The 18,801-nt window shown below is 40.7% G+C and overlaps 1 protein-coding gene across 6 annotated transcripts in view; it reads right to left on the bottom strand.

Annotated features, from left to right (window-relative positions):
• Positions 1-9,451, bottom strand: part of LOC102460994 (TLE family member 4, transcriptional corepressor) — a 133,769-nt gene extending 124,318 nt beyond the window's left edge. For 4 of the 6 annotated variants that reach the window (XM_075931746.2, XM_075931747.2, XM_075931748.2 and 1 more), the window contains exons 1-4: positions 8,259-9,449; positions 7,280-7,377; positions 5,963-6,026; positions 4,579-4,623 (exon numbers count right to left, since the gene is read on the bottom strand). In XM_075931746.2, the coding sequence (XP_075787861.1) occupies positions 4,579-4,623; positions 5,963-6,026; positions 7,280-7,377; positions 8,259-8,303 (252 nt within the window). In that variant the 5' untranslated portion in view covers positions 8,304-9,449. Of the gene's footprint in view, positions 1-4,578; positions 4,624-5,962; positions 6,027-7,279; positions 7,378-8,258 lie in introns of all 6 variants that reach the window. The other 2 variants (XM_075931744.2, XM_075931745.2) reach the window with 2 other exon arrangements.
• Between the last annotated feature and the right edge of the window lie 9,350 nt (positions 9,452-18,801).

The raw sequence follows: 18,801 nt of genomic DNA, 5'->3' as shown, positions 1-18,801 counted from the left end.
AGCTCTACACTTTCTTAAATAGCTCACTATAAAGCCCCAACCTAATTAAAAACAGCTTTCTCTGCAACAGTGGCCTTGATTTCACTTATTTACACATTAACTGCAGCCTCCATTTGGCCAATCCACTCTATTCCCTGTACCACACAGGGCCTTTTATCTGCCCTGGACAGCATTTTCTCCAGCAGATGAAGTAGATGCCGATTGATTTGCTGTCAAGCATGGTAAATTAATAGCAACAAATTGCTGAGGGCCCCATCTCGCTGCTCCACCATGCTTCGGCAGCTTTGCTTTATTTGCTCCATGATGGGCAGCAGTCAGGCCTCTTCAAGTCAATTTCTTCTTAACAACCTGCAATACTTTTCAATGGTGAAAATAGAGCTGTTCCTTGTAAGTCAGAAATCAATATCCTATTGCCCTTAGAAAATGCTAAACAAGCAGTATCGGCAATCCACTTGGTACTAGAGGGTATCAGATATAATGCAAATCCATATTGCTTCCCTTCTCATAGTTATTACAGTTTGCTAAAAGGTTCCTAATGTCATTTATCATCATTTACCATCGACTACTGCAGCTATGATTATGATATCCCATCAGCTAGTAGAGCCCTTTCATTTCTATTCAATTAATATTTTAGCAGCACTCAAACGGTTGTTGCCCAAGTCTTATAATAAAATTTACATGGATTTGAGTGAAATCGGGGCTCAGGAGGAAGACGGACAACCTATAGTGATTTGTTTTAAGTCATTTCATTTTAATACCCAGCTTCTTTAGAGCTGAACTTTCTTTTAAAACATGCTGTGATATCACCTTTTTACCCTCAGAATTCCTTTAAAACAGCAGAATTGTAACTGGAAGGCACCCCAATTCATAGTCACCAACTCTAAAAATATTAAAGTGAGATATTTTAACCTGATTATCTTCCCCACCAGTTCCATTCATAAATGCTTGTGTCTCTAGCCAAATGTTAATACTTAATTTTAAATAATAATCACTCACATTGGATTAAAATCCATCAGAATTCATGTCTGATTACACTAATTGAAATAAACTCTTGACCATGTGATTTCAAAACCCTAACTCTAAAAATTAGATCAGATGACCAGCAAAAACAAAAACAAAAAAAGCACAAAAATAAGAGCACATAAATGGATACACACAAGCCATTTAACTTTTTATTAAAAAAAAAAAAAACCTCCATGCTACAACAATTTAGCAAGAAACAAACATTTCCAAATCATACTCCATTTTCCACCTTTATTCTAATACTAGGACTTAACGGTCTAAGGAATTATAGTTTCATGTGGCAATCCACAATCCCATCTAACTTTTCTGCTGTTTCTTCTAAATTTGTTTGATGAGCTCTATTGATCCGGCTAGAGATTACCAGAAATTAGACTACTATTTTAGGCTGTAATGCCATGTCTCAACATCCCCCTCGCTTCTTCTAAAAAATATATAAATGACTAATTCTACCAGTCTAATGTTATTGACTCAGTTACCAAAATTTAAATTAATTATGTTCTCAAACATAATTGTTAAAAATTGGCAACATTATGCAGGCTTAATTAAGATTAAATCCAATTTACTAAATGTACTTTAATTGGTACTAATTACATTAGCTTTCCTTTCAGAATGACAAATTCCCCATAGGTTTCACTTTAATAGTCTTCTATCAAAATCAACACAGGATGACTGATGATGAGCATCACAGGAGGGATGGGAAAAGAAACTATCACTTCCCCCCTACCCTTGCCATCACACATGCACCCACACTGTCACTGCTATGTGCGTTTATCCTTTTATCAATTTGCTAAGTCACAGAGTCATGACTCCATCACAGCCATCATTTTTGTTCCAATGAAAAATTTCTCTAAAAATAAATACTCTGTGGCTGGGAGCAGCCAAGAAGAACAGAAGCTTTAACAGAAAAATACACAAAGGTCTCAAATATCAGGGCCACCAATTACTAGGGTACTTGCAAGGACTCCAGGGAGTCCTACTCTTGAACCCTCTGAGACGCAAATCTAATAAGTGAATAAGCCTAACTTGATCTTGAGAACTAGGCCCAATTACGCCACAGGGCAACTTCACTGCATTATTGCCTGCTTTCCATTACAAGGGCATCCAGTGAGTATATCTGGAAAAGAAGCTAAGAGGAACCAAGGCTGTCTGCCTAGGAAAACAAATAAAGACAGATATGCCTCTGTGCTTAAGGGGGGGAAAAAAAAAGAAAGAAAATATAATAAGTAGGTGGTTTGCAGAGCTGTCTGTATTTCATAATGTGATAAACTGCCCTCAGGATTTTCGATATGATTGAATTTAGGAAGCCAAAAAATATGGTGTGTGTGGTGGGGGGAAGGGGAGGGGGAAGTATGGGAGAATTGCTCAATTTTGACTATGTAGAATTTGAAGACTGGGGGAGGAAGAAAGCAGAATTTTAAGTGGAAGCCTGAAAGTACCCTCCCCCCCACATACAGGATTACTATGAGAAACTGGGTCTTACTCTTACAGTTGTAGGGACAGAGAGGAAATATTTTGTGGTTGCTACACTAACAGAAGAAGGAAATGTTGTGATGTTATATGACTTCATGGGGGGGGGGGGGGGAGTACAACAAAACAGGAGCCATGTAAGAAACAGAGATAAGATTTCAGAGTGATAGTGAACAAGTTTCTTAGCTGTAATTCATTTGAGTCACCAGCATTTGATAAAATATTGAAGTGTTTTGGATGCAGTGTTTACAGCACAGATCCATAAAGATATTAGGCTCCTAGAGGACTCTTAAATGGGCCCACATTACTAATCTGAATTATAAAAAGTGACAATAGAAAAAGTGAATTTTAATTAAATTCAGTCCTTAGTAAGCCCAGCATTAAAATGTTTAATTTCTTTAAAATTCTGTGAAAGTTCCCAGCACCTTAATAGTATCTAGTTTCTGAAACAATTAAAAAAAATCCATTTTTTTTCTTTTAAATTCAACTAACTTCAGATTGATGCTATTATTGCTAAATGTACATAGGTTTTTGTAAGTTTATACACATTTAATCCTTTGTATTTCTGCACTGTTCATTTCTCAACCATTGCAGCCAAACTTTGTTATCTTGGAAGTCTATGACCTAGCGCTAAATAGGTGGCCTGAAGAGATTTTGGATACCTATGGTGTTTATGTCCAACAATTTACTTTTTAAAAATTTTACTCAGAAACTCCTAGCTATGAATTGAGAATCAAAATCTAAAACCGGGTAAGTCATTGGCAGTCTTTCCACTTATTTACATGAATTCTGAATAAGGCCCATATACAAACTTTTCATTACTACTCTTGTACTCCATATGCCCCACTATTTCTTCCAAGTGTTTGCTGCGCCCACTTGTCAAGTCACAAGTTAGGTCCTGATTTATTCCTGCAGAATTACACATGTACTTACCATCACTCATATGACTAGTACAACCAAGTTTAAGAGGACTACTCACACGGACACGTGTAACATTATGCATGTGTGAGTGTGTCGCTGTAGGACTGGTGTTTTAGACTGAGAACGCCTTGAATCTCAGTGTTTGTGATGTATAGTGCCTACTATCAGGTGGCCTGATCAAAACTGGTACCTCAGGATGCTAATGTTAAACAAATTAAAATAAACTATATTTAACTGCTTTCGACAAGACAAAGAAATCCAATTTCCACAATCAAAATAAAGTTTTAAATCCCATACTATTACATTTTAAAATTGGTTTCTACAAATATCCACTTAAATCTGTTTACATTACTCAAGACATGAAAATTAATAGCAGCAATTCACTTCAGAAAACTTCTGAGTAAACACCAAGTAAAAGAGTTTTATCTAGAAAACAGAAGTCAGATGTATGTTTCATTCTCAACGTAAATTTAAAAAAAAAAACACAAACAGATTTATACAAGGAAATAATCTTTGCCTAGCTGCCAGACTTCAAGGCACAGAGTTGACCCTTATCACATCCTCCTAGAAAACTCATTTACCCAGTAGAGTTTGGGGAACTAATGGACACAATTTCTGTACAAAAGGCCTATTAAATAGTCTCAAGGGACAAGTATGTGGTTTGCATCAATTTCTTGTGTCGACCGATTTTAATTTCCTCTCCTTCCAGTTTAACTATTGAAAGACAGCAGTATCTTTTCCATGCATCGACTATACAGCTTTTTGCCTTGATGCCTAGTGTTCAGAATATAACTCTGGCTCCAAAAGATATAAATATGCCTAACATAAAAGATTAACAAGTCCTACTCACAAATCCTTCCTCATGCACAGTCTCACTGTAGTAAAATGGGACTATTTTTGTGAGCTGGCAGTGAGGGAGGGGTGTGTGAGAGAGACAGAATCAGGTTTCTTACTCATGTGGGAATACAGACACAGTAATTCTCTAAATTCTTATACTAAATCCATTAGGGAAGTATCAGAGCACCACAGTGTGTGTGCACGCGCGCTCACACACACACACACAGGTTCAGCCACTTAAACGTGCAATTGAACAAAAGTCACAGAACACTTTAAAATTAGACTGAGGAATTATATCCAACTTTCTTACCAAGTGAAATGTTTGCCTACCTGTTTATGCATCTCTATATTCAACCCATAGGACATCTCATAATACTAAGGAGAAAAAAGGAAAATGTGATTCTGTTAGTCCTCATAATAATGCAAATGCTTCCAATATTCAGTTTTAATCTCACAGCAGATATAATGGCATATTATATACCTAACAAAGATTTACTAGTATTTGTAATCTCCCAAAATTAGAATGGGAATTTCACAGCATCTTGTCCCTTGCATATGTTTTTACTGCTACTTTGCCCCATGTCAAATTTACAAGGAACAGCCACATTTAAAAAAAAAAAAAATAGCCAGCACATGATCTTAGCCATAAGGCCGAGAAGCGAACACAACACTGAACACACCTGACAATTGGAGTCAAACATGAGAAATCATGAAAATATATGGAAAATACTCTCAATTTTGTTCTCTACTATACACTAAAGATGCAAAAAAACGCCTGAAGTGCTAGAAACCAGACATGCACATAAATCAGCAAAACTGTGCACTCTTTATTCAATATTTTAAATTTAAAAAACACAAGAAGCTAAAATTTAATAGAACATTTGCAAGAAAATTCAGAGTTAAAGCAGACATTCCAACTGTAATGTGTCCTGTTATGTCTTAGAATTGCAGAGAGCTCAGTTCAATGTGTGACATATGTGCTCCGTACCTACACTCATCATCAGGTATGGGAAGGACAGAATGTGAGATTAATTAAAGGTTTATGCTTTGGATACACTTAAGTTATTTACTCTTTTTGTAAATATTTGTGTTATAGATCACACACATGGAAATCAATTATTCCCTTAGATGTACAAGAGAGCAGATAGAAACAGCTCCGTTGCAGTAGTCATAATGCATCACACAGTTATGTATTTAGAGACTTCTTTATACTCAAGTTATTTACCCATATGAACAATTACTAAATTATTTTTCCAGCTCAGTTCTCTGACTGTATGGACCTGCAGCTCACAAGCAATACTTTTTCAGAGACCTAAGGCTTCTGAAATTCTTGGTTCCATCCCTTTATTAAATAAATACATAAATAAATAATAAAACAAAACAAAAAAAAACATATGGACAAAATGGCAAAGGGGAAAGCAGTAAAAGAAAATAAAAGCAACGAAAAGATATGCCTATTAATTTGGGGGTATCTTTAAGAGACTAACTGCCTTCCTATTAATATTGGATTTTTTTTTCAAAATACATCTAAAAACGTTGACAAATTTAGGAAAATAAGACTGTACGCAGGTAATAAACCTCTAAAAGTGAAGTATACAATGGAGAGACTGGTGCAACCACATTTATAGCACTGTTACTATCATAATCTGAATGTATTTTTGTTTTCGTACACAAAGATAATACACATTTTGAATTTGTTATGCGGCTTGCTTACCATGACATAATGTCGCTGCATCTCTGTCTTCTCACTAGCCAGTTTCTCACATTCCAGCTTTAAACTGTTCAAACATTTAAAAAAAAAAAATGATGAGTACTACTTTTATATCCTTCTGGACACACATTTACTTCCCTTTCCTGTCATCTTCTGCAAAATATAAATAAAAATGTAAGTCCAAGCTATTGTTTGTGGGTGGAGTCTTGTTAGTTTCCCTTTTCAACAAGTATTGTATAATATACTCCTCTAATGGGCCAAATATACAGAATTTATATCCAAAATATATATTACTCTGAAAAAAAAGTAGACTGGTTCATAGAAAATGTTTCTCATTGAGATCAGTATCTAGAATATTAAAAAACATTTTAAAAAAATCACCTACAAACACATAATTTGACGCTTTGATTTAAAAAAAAATCAGGTTCAAGGAATGATGTCTTTTTAAAGGACAAAGCAGTGTTATTGTGTGTGTGTGTTTTTCTGTTGATGAAACTGTAAAGAAAATTCTGCACATTATTTCATTGACAAGGTAGGCAAACATCAAAACCTTCCATGGCAGTTTTGTTTTCAAATGTGCACAAAACAATCTTGTGGTAAGTGGTTCCTCACTTGAAGAATAAAATGCTCTTTACCATAAAGCTTATTGAATAGCTCACCAACTATGCTTCTAGGTTATCAGCACTTGACATTTCAGTGGAAAGCTGGAAGGGGCTGGGTCAAGAGAAGAGGATACCACAAGCAATCAAATCACAGCCCTTGATCCACAACCCCATGCCACCTCCCTCCCCTCTTCCCCCCCTCCAAAAAACAGGAAAAAAAATAGATCTATTTCCAATATTTGACATTCGATTCTTCTGAGCTCCCTGCTTCAAAGTGTTTTCTTAATGGCTTTATCCTCACAACTGCAGACCTGTTATTTATGCCTGAATGTCCAACCAGACAAGTCTCACTCAGAGACTCCCACATTTTAGATGAATTCTCAGTTTAAGAGGCTTTGAGAGATTATTTTAACCATATGTTTCAATGAGACATTTGAAATCTCAGTCACAATATTTTGAAATCCCCCTCGTCCAAATGATCGCAGCTCAAGACAGCTTCTGCAATATTCGAGAGAAGAAAATGTTGCTTTCCAGACACTGGTCTAGCAGGGCTGGGAAGTGACATTTCTGCTTGGGAGGAAACAACAAACAAACAAAAAAACCCAACCCATAAGACACCAAAAGCAATCCACACACGTTCATGCCTTTGCAAACAAAACAAAAAAAGAGTGACAAGAGCTAAGCAAACACGAGGATCAAGGAAAGTAAACATCATTACCTGTGGTACTGAGCCTGTAAAAACTGAAACTCCTCCTTAATCCGATCGCAGGATTCGGAAATGGTGAATTTGAAGGGTTGAGCAGGCTGATGCGGTGCCTAAAAATAATGATCGTTATCAAAGGTTTTAATTATGCCCTATCTAAGCCAGTCCCAGACACGCAGACACACAAACATGCCCAGCCCAGTGTGTGCAAGGGGGCTGGCTCACCCACAGCAGTAAGGACGAAGGCTGTTAAAACTCACGTACTTTACATACACACGCACACACCAGCGTTTCCTCTTTGAAACATAAAAGTCCCTCGCCCTTTACGCGCATACATACACAAGCCTGCTCCAGGCTTATACGCTCCTTTACAGATCTCGAATAGAGGGAGGCAGGGTCATGTCCGTTTCATCCGCGTCCCCAACAGCACCCACCAACCCGTAATCAGACTGCCAGGCTTGTGAAGTGGGCAAGGGGGTCAGGGACCCTACTGCTAAACTGGGGTGACTGTGAAGGGAAGACAGAGGGCAAGAAAAAGAGACGAGGCAGGAGGGGAAGGGAGGGAATCACAGGTCGCTCCGTGGGAGCTGCTAGAGCAGGAATATACTTTGGGGATAATACGAATCAGATTAAGACCTGGAACCCTCGCTCCCTCCTTCTGTCTTTAGTTTGCCTTTGACTCTTTTAAAGCTCGGAGCGATCGCAACTACAAGCGGCGAAATCGCTACACTGGAGAGCCTGAAAAGCCAAAGACAACAATAAGAAAATGGCTACAACTCAATTGTTTCTCCCCCCTCTCCCCCCTTTTTTGCGTTTGCTTTCTCCAAGCAGGAGGCAAGCGGACAGCAGGAGAAAGGCGGGTGTATTGTGCCGATTGTTCCTGGTCCCAGCCCTCTCTCTCGGGGACCCAGGCTTAGGGGAGGGGGGGGGGGAACAAACCAAGAGCCACATACAAGTCCTCCCCCCCCCCCCACCCTGCCTTGCCTCTACTCACCGGGTGTCTGGTTTGAGGATACATCTTGCTCAGATCGCGAATCATCCAAACCGATTTAGTTTGTGCTTTTGGCCAGAGCAGCTTGGTTCATTGAGTTTAATGGCAACAATGCAAAGGAGGAGCAGGAGGAAAGGGCTGCCCGGCGCTAGCGCTCGAAGGAGCGTCTCCGGCTGCCCCCGAACCCCCCCGCCCTCGGGACTCGCGTGAACACACAAGAGGAGGGACACTCGGCGGCGGCTCTGTCCCCGGCCGGAGGGAACCGCTGCCACATTCCACAGGGGCTGTCACTCGCTAGCAGACATGGTCGCGGGCGGAACGGCGGCTCCGGCAGCGTTCCGAGGGTCCGTGTCCCAGTGTCCCGACGATCGGAAGATCCCCGTGTCCTGGACGTTCCTACACCAGCGTCCGGCAGGTCTCGCTTCCAATGTGTCAGCGCGCGGCAGCCGCCGCCTCCTCCAGGGCTCGGCAGGTCCCTCTCCTAGCGCCCCACAGTTCCAAGGGGGTCTCTCCTTCCCCGCCAACCGATCCAGTCCCGGTAGAGGGGCAAGAACGGAAGAAGAGAAAACTCCACTCGCCCCAGTTTCCGAATCACCCCCCCAGAACACCCCCTCTCGCTGCTTCTTCCGGCTGCAAACTTTTATGGGTCTCAATTGTTATCCTGTCAAAAAAAAAAGGCAACCCGCTCCTTTCCTTTGTAGGGAGGAAAAAAACTCCTAGTGGGGAAAAGCTGCTGGTGGTTTTGCTCCTGGCTTTTCTCCGCCTCGCAAATAGTCGCTTCTTTTCAAAGGTTCAAGTGCAGTAACCTTTTGTTGTGATGTTTCTCCTCTTTCCCATTCACAGGTCGCAGCAAGCCCCCCCCCCCCCCCTTTCCGCCTTCCTCTTTTTTTTTTTTTTTTTTTTTTTTTACAGCGCGGCAGGGTGAAGAAACGCGGTCTGGTTCATTGGTCTTCTCTCCTTCCCTCCTCGCCTCGCAAACTCTTGCAACTCAGAACAAGATCACCAAAGCCAGCAGCAGCCGCGACAGCCACCTCACCAACGCCGCTCCGAGCAGCTCTAACTACAAGCTCCGGTGAGGTGACTTCTTTGACCAAATTTAGCAGCGGCAAATCATTAACATTCTGATACATATTCACAACAATCGGAAGACAAGGGGGCTGCGAGTTTTCCTGGGAATTGTAGTTTCATTTCCGTGGCCTTGCCCCCCCGCTACATTGCAAATTGCAGTCCAAAAAACTCCAACGACCATGAGGCAAAGCGAGCCCTCCTTTCCTAGCCCCCTCCCCGGGTCTACCCCTCGTTCTGCTCCGCCCATGAAGGGCGTTGCCGGCGACCAATCAGCAGCGGCTACACATTAATCGCCGTTCTGTATTAATGCCCATCATTTCGCTGCTGACAAATGGGCGTGCGGGTCTGAGGAGGGGGTGGGGCTCAGGACCGAGCCCCCACGTGGGGGACAGACGTCGCTTCTCGTGGCAGCCAATCATGCTGTTTTATCCAATGGGCCACACCCCCGTTTCCTAGTTCCTTCCCCCTGCCCGAGGTGGAGCTTTGAGATCGCTGACGTTCCATAGCGCCGGCGTTCGAACAGGGGAAACATTTGTTCAGCTGTCAATCAAAGTAACGTGGGGTGACTGGGGCTGCTGCTGCTGCTTGTATCTTGTGCTCTGGGTGGTGGCAGGAGAGGAGGTTTGGAGGGGGAAAAGGATGCGCTCTGCCTCTGTGCTCCCCCCTCCCCGTCACTCACGGCTGCTATATCACCCGCACCAGGAGGAATGCGGACTAATTAGGGGCCAATGTCTCCTTAAAGAGACAAGCTCGGCCTTGTGTAACGTGCAGGGACCCCTGTTGAGACAAGAGAGGGAGGATCGCGCTGATCCCACTTCTTTCAGCTCACATCAATTTTACACGCCACTGGAGCTGGCGTAATTTTCATTTGAAGGGGACTGACTGGCTGCCCTGTTTGGAGCGAGAGCCGCGAGCGCTCGGGGAGGGGACAGCGAGGCGATTTGTTAATTTCAGGGTTCGAAGGGGTTTTTCCCCTTCCCAGGACCGACCCCCCCCCCCCCATATGGTTCGGATGGGCAGTCACCGCTATCGTGAAGGCTGCATGTAAAACATGCCCGGTTTGGAATGATGCTTCTAGCAGGTAGATACCGGAGGCGGGTGCTTTTTCCTGCCTTCGCTATTGAAGAGGAGCAATTTAAAAAAAATATTCGGCTTTCTTAAGTTTCTTTGTCCAGCAGAAATAGGAAAGATTCGATAGCAGAGCGGTTTGGCTTTAGTTGCTACAGTCCACGGCTTCACATCAGTGAGGGACACAGACACTCGCCTAGCAATTTTTACTGAGGCAATAGGAAAAATAGCAGAGACTTCCAAATTCACCACCACTCTGAGCAAAAAGCAGCATCACCCCGTAGTTACACAGCGTTCTACAGGTTTCACATCCGGCTTCTAGTTACAGCTGTGCATTGGTAACTCCTGAGCACTAGGGAGGTGGACCACCCCCGTAGGCCCACGCCAACATTTTTATTACTAGATAGGGTGCCTCCACATACCTCCCTGGGTGGTCCTCTCTGTACCCCTTGCCTCCCCAGTCACCCCTTCATCTGTGCCTCTTTGTTGCTACTCTGTCCAGCACAACAACCTAACACTGTTCAGCCCACGGAGTGGAGACTGAAGGAGGCATTAGCTTCACACTACATAACATTGCAAAGAGGATAATGGGAATGGTGTAATTAAATACCATATATGCAGTGGTGGTGTAACCCTGTAATCCCAGGATATTAGAGAGAGAAGGTGGGTGAGCTAATATTTTATTAGACCAATTTATGTTGGTAAGAGAGGTACAAGCTTGAGGTACAGAGTTCTTCTTCAGTCCCACCACCAGATGTTGGTCCAGTAAAAAAAATATATCACCCTTCTTGTTGCTCTAGGTAGGTGATAGCCACATACACAGACTGTACAGCTCACGGAGTGCCCTATTCATCAATCCCACATTCCACAGATTCACAGTTTTATATTTATGCTCTCAACACAAGGACATGCATTCACTTTTCTTCAACTATTGAAAGGCTTTTGCTACCAAAACTACAAAGTTATAAAAATAAACTGTTGCAACATCTTTTATCCTGCGGAAAAGAAGGAAACTTGTGTACTGTCTATGCCTCATTTGCTTCCATGCTTTTACTGATCTAGACATTGTTCTGGCATAGTACTATAGAATGCCTGGTGCACTTGAAGAGTGATGGGTTGGTACAGAGACCTAAGGATGTAGACCACAGAGATATGTAAAATCATGTTCAAAATGTTTAAGTGATTAACCAGCCCACAGCATCATGTCACGGGCAGGGGGTCTGCTCCAGCTGGGTCAGGCACTGGTTAACTAGTTCCTGTAAATATCACCCAGTAAGGGGGATGCTTACCAGATAACCAGTTACCCATTTGCATCCATAGTAGACCAACATAGAACAGAAAATTCCAGATGTTCATAATTGGGTGCCAGGCACCTATTGGGAGGCTGAGTCTTTCCATTAGCAACCCTACCCATGTGCATTTAAGATTGGTTTTCTTCTTTTCTTAAAGATACTCTAAAGAAACAACCCAAAATATGACATCAAAGGAAAATTCATTTATTACATTTTGCACTATAACCATAGCATTTTTATATGGGTTGGTTTTGTTCTCTCTTTAGTAATAAAGTAACTTGTCAATTGCTCAAAGTCCTGTTTGATAAGCTTCATTTTAGACCTTTGACCTATATTTTTATTGCTGTAATTATTTACATAAAAAATGCTCGCTCTCTGACACAGGTTATAAAACAAATACTACTGAAGTCCAAGAAAGCAATCCCACATCATTCAAAGTTTGCTAAGCTGTTATTTTTCTTCTGTATCTAATTACATGGTGTCCCCATATTGGGCTTTGGTATACTGAGAAATAGATGTTAGTCTTCTTTATGTACAACATAATTAAGGATGTGTTTCTCCAAGACTTCCTTACATGAGTAATCATTATTCATAAAAATAGTTCAATTGAAAGGAGGCTATTTTGGGCTACTCACATGAGTAAGGGGTACAGTTCAGATTTTAAATGGCCTACTTTGAGGCACTATTAACAAAAATGTGTCAGTAATTTTTACATTGTCATCAAATGAGAGCAAGACTACATCCTACTGAAAGTATCTGTAAAATTATTTAGGTGCCTAAAGATGCAGATAGGCATCTAATGGCCTCTCCATAGTTTTAAAAATCTTACTGGGTGCCTTTCTGAATACCCTAAATACCCTCAGAAATCTGTCCCCGAGTGATTCCTGCTAATTGCTCAATGTCATCAGTTCCCATTACGGATGAAAGAATTAAACCAGTTAACTGATACACTATGCTGATTATTTTCAGGAATAACGGCATTGCGCAAGAGGGTTTTTCTTGTGCAAGAAGGGGCAGTGTAGACGCTCCCTCTGGTGCAAGAGCTTCTTCCGCAAAATGGCGGCTCATTAGATATGCAAATGAGGCTCAGCGATATTCCACGCTTAGCCTCATTTGCATATTTCTGGCATACGAACCCGCCAGTGCAGACATAGCCTCAAACTCCTAAAGGATGCCAAAGATGAAGGGTGTGCTGGCTCCATGGGGCCATGAGCGCCAGCAAAATCACAGAGCCCAGAACCCCAGCAGCTCCACAGGACTGGAAGCCCTGCGTCTGTGGCCAGCCCTGGAAGCGGTTAACTGTGTAACGGTTATCAGTTATGCAGTTAGTATTTTTATTCATTTTTCACATCCCTAGTTCCTATTTGAGTTAGGAGGCAATCACCAAGTAGCAGGATCAAATCCTAAAACAAGGATATATGGATGCCAGTCCTCCAAAAACTTACACCTGTGCTTACTTTTAATCACATGAGGCATAGCATATGCTCAGAAGTATTGGTGGGACAGATCACAGAAAGACTTATGGGTCTGTTTCTGCAAAATTCTGAACCTCACAAGGGGTATGTGTTCTTATCTTTCAGTTTCCAGCATTAGGTTCAAAATCTGGATAGAAAATTGAAAAGTAAAATGAACACCAGTTGAGTTTTGTTTTTTATTTTTAAACCTCCATTTAGTTTGACATCTGGGATAGTACTGTGATTTGAAACATTAAAGTCCTGAGAAGGGCAGATACATAGGTCTCTGAGTAAAACAGACCTCTCTATCTTTTTGTGAGAGCAGCTCACCAAAAATGAAAATGGTGGCTGGTCAGCTTTCATGCATATGAACGCTTCACCATTACTGCTTAGTGGTTGTGTGAGTGGACATAAAATAAACCAATTTCTGTCCTATTTAAATTGTACTACAAAAGCCCATGTGCATGCTTAATTTAATGGGACCATTGACAATGTATAAAGTAAACCGTGTGCATTTGTTTTTGCAGGAGCAAGGCATAATTTTTCAACACATTGACAAAATTCTATGAAACTAAAAGCTGATACTGCATCATAACTTGCCATTTTAAAATTATGCAAATTACTATCAGAATGGCATTGTCATTTTGATTTTCTCAGCTTTTGTCAATTCTGACAACCCTGATGAGTCTTAAATATAGATTTTTTTAATTGAAAATTGCTTTTTTCCTCTTATGAAAAATGCTTTATGGCAGGTTGTATAACTTGTATTATTTTCCAGAATGTAGAGAAGGTAGTTTTTAAATGTATAATATATTTTTCTGAAGAAAGATGTTTCAAAAGATTGCAAAATTATTTAGGTGGCTTTATATGTACCAGGAATTTTGATCGCCGATAAAAAATCCTTATGAATTCTCATACATGAACCAGTGTTTGTTGATTAATCTGTCATTTACATTATTTTGTTTAAAATTCCAAGAGTATTTTGATCATATCCTGAGCCCATCATTTGATTTCAGTCATTTGAGAGTCGTATGAGCTCTGCACTAGTCAATCTTTATTTATACTTACATTTTAAAGTATATTTTTACAATTATAGCTAAAAGGAAAATTATTTTCAGGCTAGGATTTTGTAGCCTAGTTTTAAGCCTTTGTTGAACTTTTCTAGTGGAGTTATGAATTAAATAATACAGGTTTATCAGTGCCAAAGGACCCTGAATAATGGGCCCAAACCCGAAGCTCTTATTTAAGTAAATCCATGGACTTCATGTGAGTAATGGCTCATTTGCTATGGCATCATGTTCCATGCTGCTTTAATGCCACTTTTTTGGGAAAAAGTTATCATATGAATATGACTTGTTAGATCTGTATCTCAAACACACACACACACACACACACACACACACACACACACGCTAAGCTGTCTGAAATAAAGCCTTGTGGTAAATCTTGTATTAGTACTATGAAATTACCCTGTATCAACAAGTTTTTAAAAGCTTCAAGCTTCCTAAAATTAATTGTCAGTGATTGTGAAGATACATAGTAGATTGTTAGTAAGCCAAGCGAACTTAAATACTTGATATTGTTGTAAATAATGTGTTTATAATTTATAGGATAACTAGTCCAGTAAACACAAATCTTTTGCAAGGGAGTATAAATGTACAAAACTCACTCTAAATAAGTTTTCAAATTCTCCTTTAGTTTTAATTTAGCTACATTTCTATTTTTGTTTCGGCTTCCCACATATGTAAACAATTTAGATGAATTGTCTTACTTTGTTCAAGTACTTCATTCTGTATGATGTAAAGCTTCAGTCTTTTCAAACAATACAATTCTGCATTTAACATATATCTACAAGTCATTTACTGGCCTTGAAATTTCAATGGGAATTTTGCCGGCAGAGGAAATCCTGTATAGGGCCAATTTTGCATGAATTAACCAGACACAATTTGCAAAAACATTTTGCCAAACACCTTTGACAAATATTTCAAATCATTGAAGTGATTTTTCCTGATTAACACGCTGACTTCTTTACTTTAGATGTATGTGCTACTGTAACACTGCAGTTTTTGTATATTTTTGGAGGGCAAAGCTCTCTTAGGATGAAATTTATTCCTTTGCAGAGAGCACAAGGCCTATGCATCACTTAAGTCCCAACTGAGGCTTCAAAATAGGGTGTAAGATATGAAAGATGCATAGTCCTCAGCTGAACTAGGGGACCCAGTTATCATGCTGTAGCTTTTTGAGTTGGTTATAGAATGGTTCCAACTTGTTGTATAAATGGGACTTTGACTCCAAATGACCAAAGGCTTTAGCTCAGTCATACTATTGTTAGGACCAGTCTACACTGCAAATTGCAACCACATTGAATTGTTCCCTGATCTGCTTGCAATTGCAACCTCAGCAGCTAGATAGATTTACAGAGAGGGATAAATCCTGATCCCATGGAATCAATGGGAAATGTGACCTCAATGGCATTAGAGTATGGAACTTTATAAACAACTAACTTTAATGAAAGGGAAGAAGACGACATGTATTGTTATCTGAAAAAGATTTTTGGCATGACAGGTTGTATAGCGTGCAATGATCCCTAGTTTACATACTTTTTTATCAACAGGTCTCACGAAGATAAACAATGTAATGTTGCTACTGATAACTAATCCTGTTGGTGGTGTAACTGCATAAGTATCTGAAAGGTTTATTTAAGGTAAAGGAAATCAAAGTTTACATTAAGTCAAAATGATTTTTGCTCTCAATTTACTTCCAGTGTAAATCTAAGTAACTCCGCTGACTTCGGTGGTGTTACTTTGGCATTACACTTGTGTAAAGAAGCGCAGAATGTAGCCCAAACTGTGGAAATAGTTGGGAAACACATCTGACAGAATCTAAGTGTTTGTTTGCAAAACTCTTGACAAACGGATTGGATTGGATGTGAGAGGGTGGGTTTTGAAAACAGGACAAGGGGTAGTTTACTAAACAAACCTTCATTCTGCTGTTAACAACTGAAATAGTGCCTGCCCTATCAGAGTCCCTATCAGAAAGGAGAGAGAGAGAGAAAAACATAAGATCATCAATGAAATAGAATCCTTTAACAAGACAGTCACTTCCTGTGGTCAAAACCAGGCTAGTATTTGGCTTGTTCCATTAAAAATTACTAGTCTGGAGCCAAACAAGGAAAAAGTAATTGATAATGTAGTTTTTCAGAACCCACCCATACATCCAATGTGTCACTCCTCCATAATACTTTATTCCCCTTTTGAACAAAGATCTTTAAAATTCATTGTGTGCACTTAAAAACAAAGTGTCCTTGTGTTGGTTTATAATGATTCTCCCTTAGTTTGGGTTTGTTTTGTTGTTTAATTACATTCCCTTCTATCTTGCATTTTTGTCCAGAATAGTTGCTGGAAATTTCTGCTGTTCTCAAACAAAGAATCTTTGTGCTGTATCAGCTTGCATTTGCCTTGGATTGTGTCGTGCTGGTGTCTTTTCACTGACTTCAGCACTGCAGTATTGTAGCCATAGCCTCACTAAGTAGACTGTAACAAACAGATTCATTGGCCCTTTCTCTATTCTGCATCTTATTAACTGATCTGTGGGAAAAGCTCTCTGGGTTGGTAAGGCATATGAACTATTACAAATAATAAATTAACCTTAACTGGAAAAAGCTTTAAGACTCTTAATACAGTAACCCAGTAGAGAAAGCTGTTTCTGAAAAGCTCTTTGCCTAACAAGACAACTACATTTCGAATCGGCATTTTATTAAAATTCATCATAATTATCTTTGACATCAGCCTTACATTTATATCTTTACTGACTAAAGATTTGAGGAATATTCTATATTTCTTTGGTACCAAATAGCAAATCAGAAGCTAACTCACTGAAAACCATTCAATAAAACTGTCAAGTTCTAAGATTGTTATTTAATTCATGATGCATTTCCTTTGCTCAATTAGATTTTAAAAAAGAAAAGCCAAATGAGATCTATATTAATCTGAATTACAGGAACTTGTTCACATTTTTTGACCAATTTTAATCGGGGCTGCTAATGAGAACCCTCAAATTACAGACTACAGTACTTCAGTTAAGAAACCAAATGCTGTGCTGCTAATTAATCCACAAGGAAGTGATTGGGAATTTAATGTCTTTCTACTGTATTTTATAGTATTAAATATTACATCTTACTACTGTGTGCAAGAAAACTCAAGATACCACTAGTGACTGAGAATGAGGATTGCATCCTGAACTGAAAGAAATTTGGGCACACAGTGCTGCTCTGGCTGGGGTTTCTGTGTGGCCTAGAACAATGGTTCCCAACTTGATGTCCATGGACCCCTGGTGGTCCATGACGGTACTTCAAGAGGTCTGTGGAAAGTTCAAAAGTAAGGAGCAGGCCCACTAAATTGGGTTCAATCCTTACTTTTCTTTTCCCCCCCCCCAAGGAGGGGGATCTGTGACATTTTAATAGCTTCAAAACGGTTGAAGCTCGAAAAGGTTGGGAACCACTGGCCTATAAAACATCCAGGATCCCCCATGTGGTGTGTTTCACCACTTTCTAGCGCTAGATCTGGAAAGAGTGGGGCTGTGTGTGGTATTTTAACCTATCATTTTACATTTCTGGGGATTCAGTAGTTATACTTATTTATTTGATGGGTATCATTCAAACTAAGGATGTTAAAATGTGGTTATCAGGCTAATTGTATAGTGGATCCACTATACGACTAGTCGAAAGGTCCGCTCTGCATAGCCACAGCGAAGGGGGTAGCTCAAGGAGCCGGATCAAGCCAAGACTGAGCAATCCCGGCTTGTGCCAACTTCAGGAGCCACCTACATTTCACCTTTGCATTTTAAATGTAGAAAGAGCCGCTGGGCTCCTACTACATGTAACCTTTCTGCTGGGTAGGTCCTGGCAGTAACCAGGGCTGGGTTCAATATCTTGGGGTCCATCTCACATAGAACCGGCTCGAGTCCCCACCCAGTAATCTGGGAAATTCACGCATTCCTGGGCGCTTCTGAGAGGCAATGCTTCCCCACTCGCAAGCACTGAGTCTGAGTGTAGGAAAGAAACATTTAATGAAACAGAGAGAGAAGTCATACGGTATTAACTTGGGGAAAACACCACAAACAGAGTTCATAACCCAAACATGAGCCACGCCCCCCCAGCCAAGAATCACCCGAAGTCCAAAGAGTCCGACACTCCAAAAGTCTCTGTCCCTGGTCTGTGCCACCCAGAGTCCAAAAGTTCACCCGCAGGGTTTCACCTCCCAACAAGGATAGAAACGGGGGTGGGCGGATAGATAGGGGGCACCTTATACGAAACTCTGCCACGCTCCACCAGCTGTCCCGTCCCATGCCACTGGATGCTCCGCTGGGCATCTGCCACCGCCGCTAGTTGCCGCTCCTCACCTGCCGCCACTCCACACCACACCGCTGGTCACCGCTCCTCGCCCACCGCTGCTCTGCACCACACCGCTGGTCGCCACCACTTCATTGGCAGCAGTAGGTCTTGCTCTCAGCCAAACCAGTGATTTCAGATCTCAGCGATTTCAATTCTTTAGCCACCAGCTGGACTGACAAATGAATCCAGCTTTCACTGAACTAGCAAAAGAAAAGACTCCTCAGGGAGTCTGCTTTAGGTCTGTTCTTAAAACAAAGGGGCTACGTCTAGAC

The sequence above is a fragment of the Pelodiscus sinensis genome, chromosome 6, assembly GCF_052426305.1.
Source record: "Pelodiscus sinensis isolate ZL-2025 chromosome 6, ASM5242630v1, whole genome shotgun sequence".
Classification (NCBI taxonomy): Eukaryota; Metazoa; Chordata; order Testudines; family Trionychidae; genus Pelodiscus; species Pelodiscus sinensis.
The sequence above is the reverse complement of the archived record's forward strand: the minus strand, read 5'-3'. Positions and strand labels throughout refer to the sequence as shown.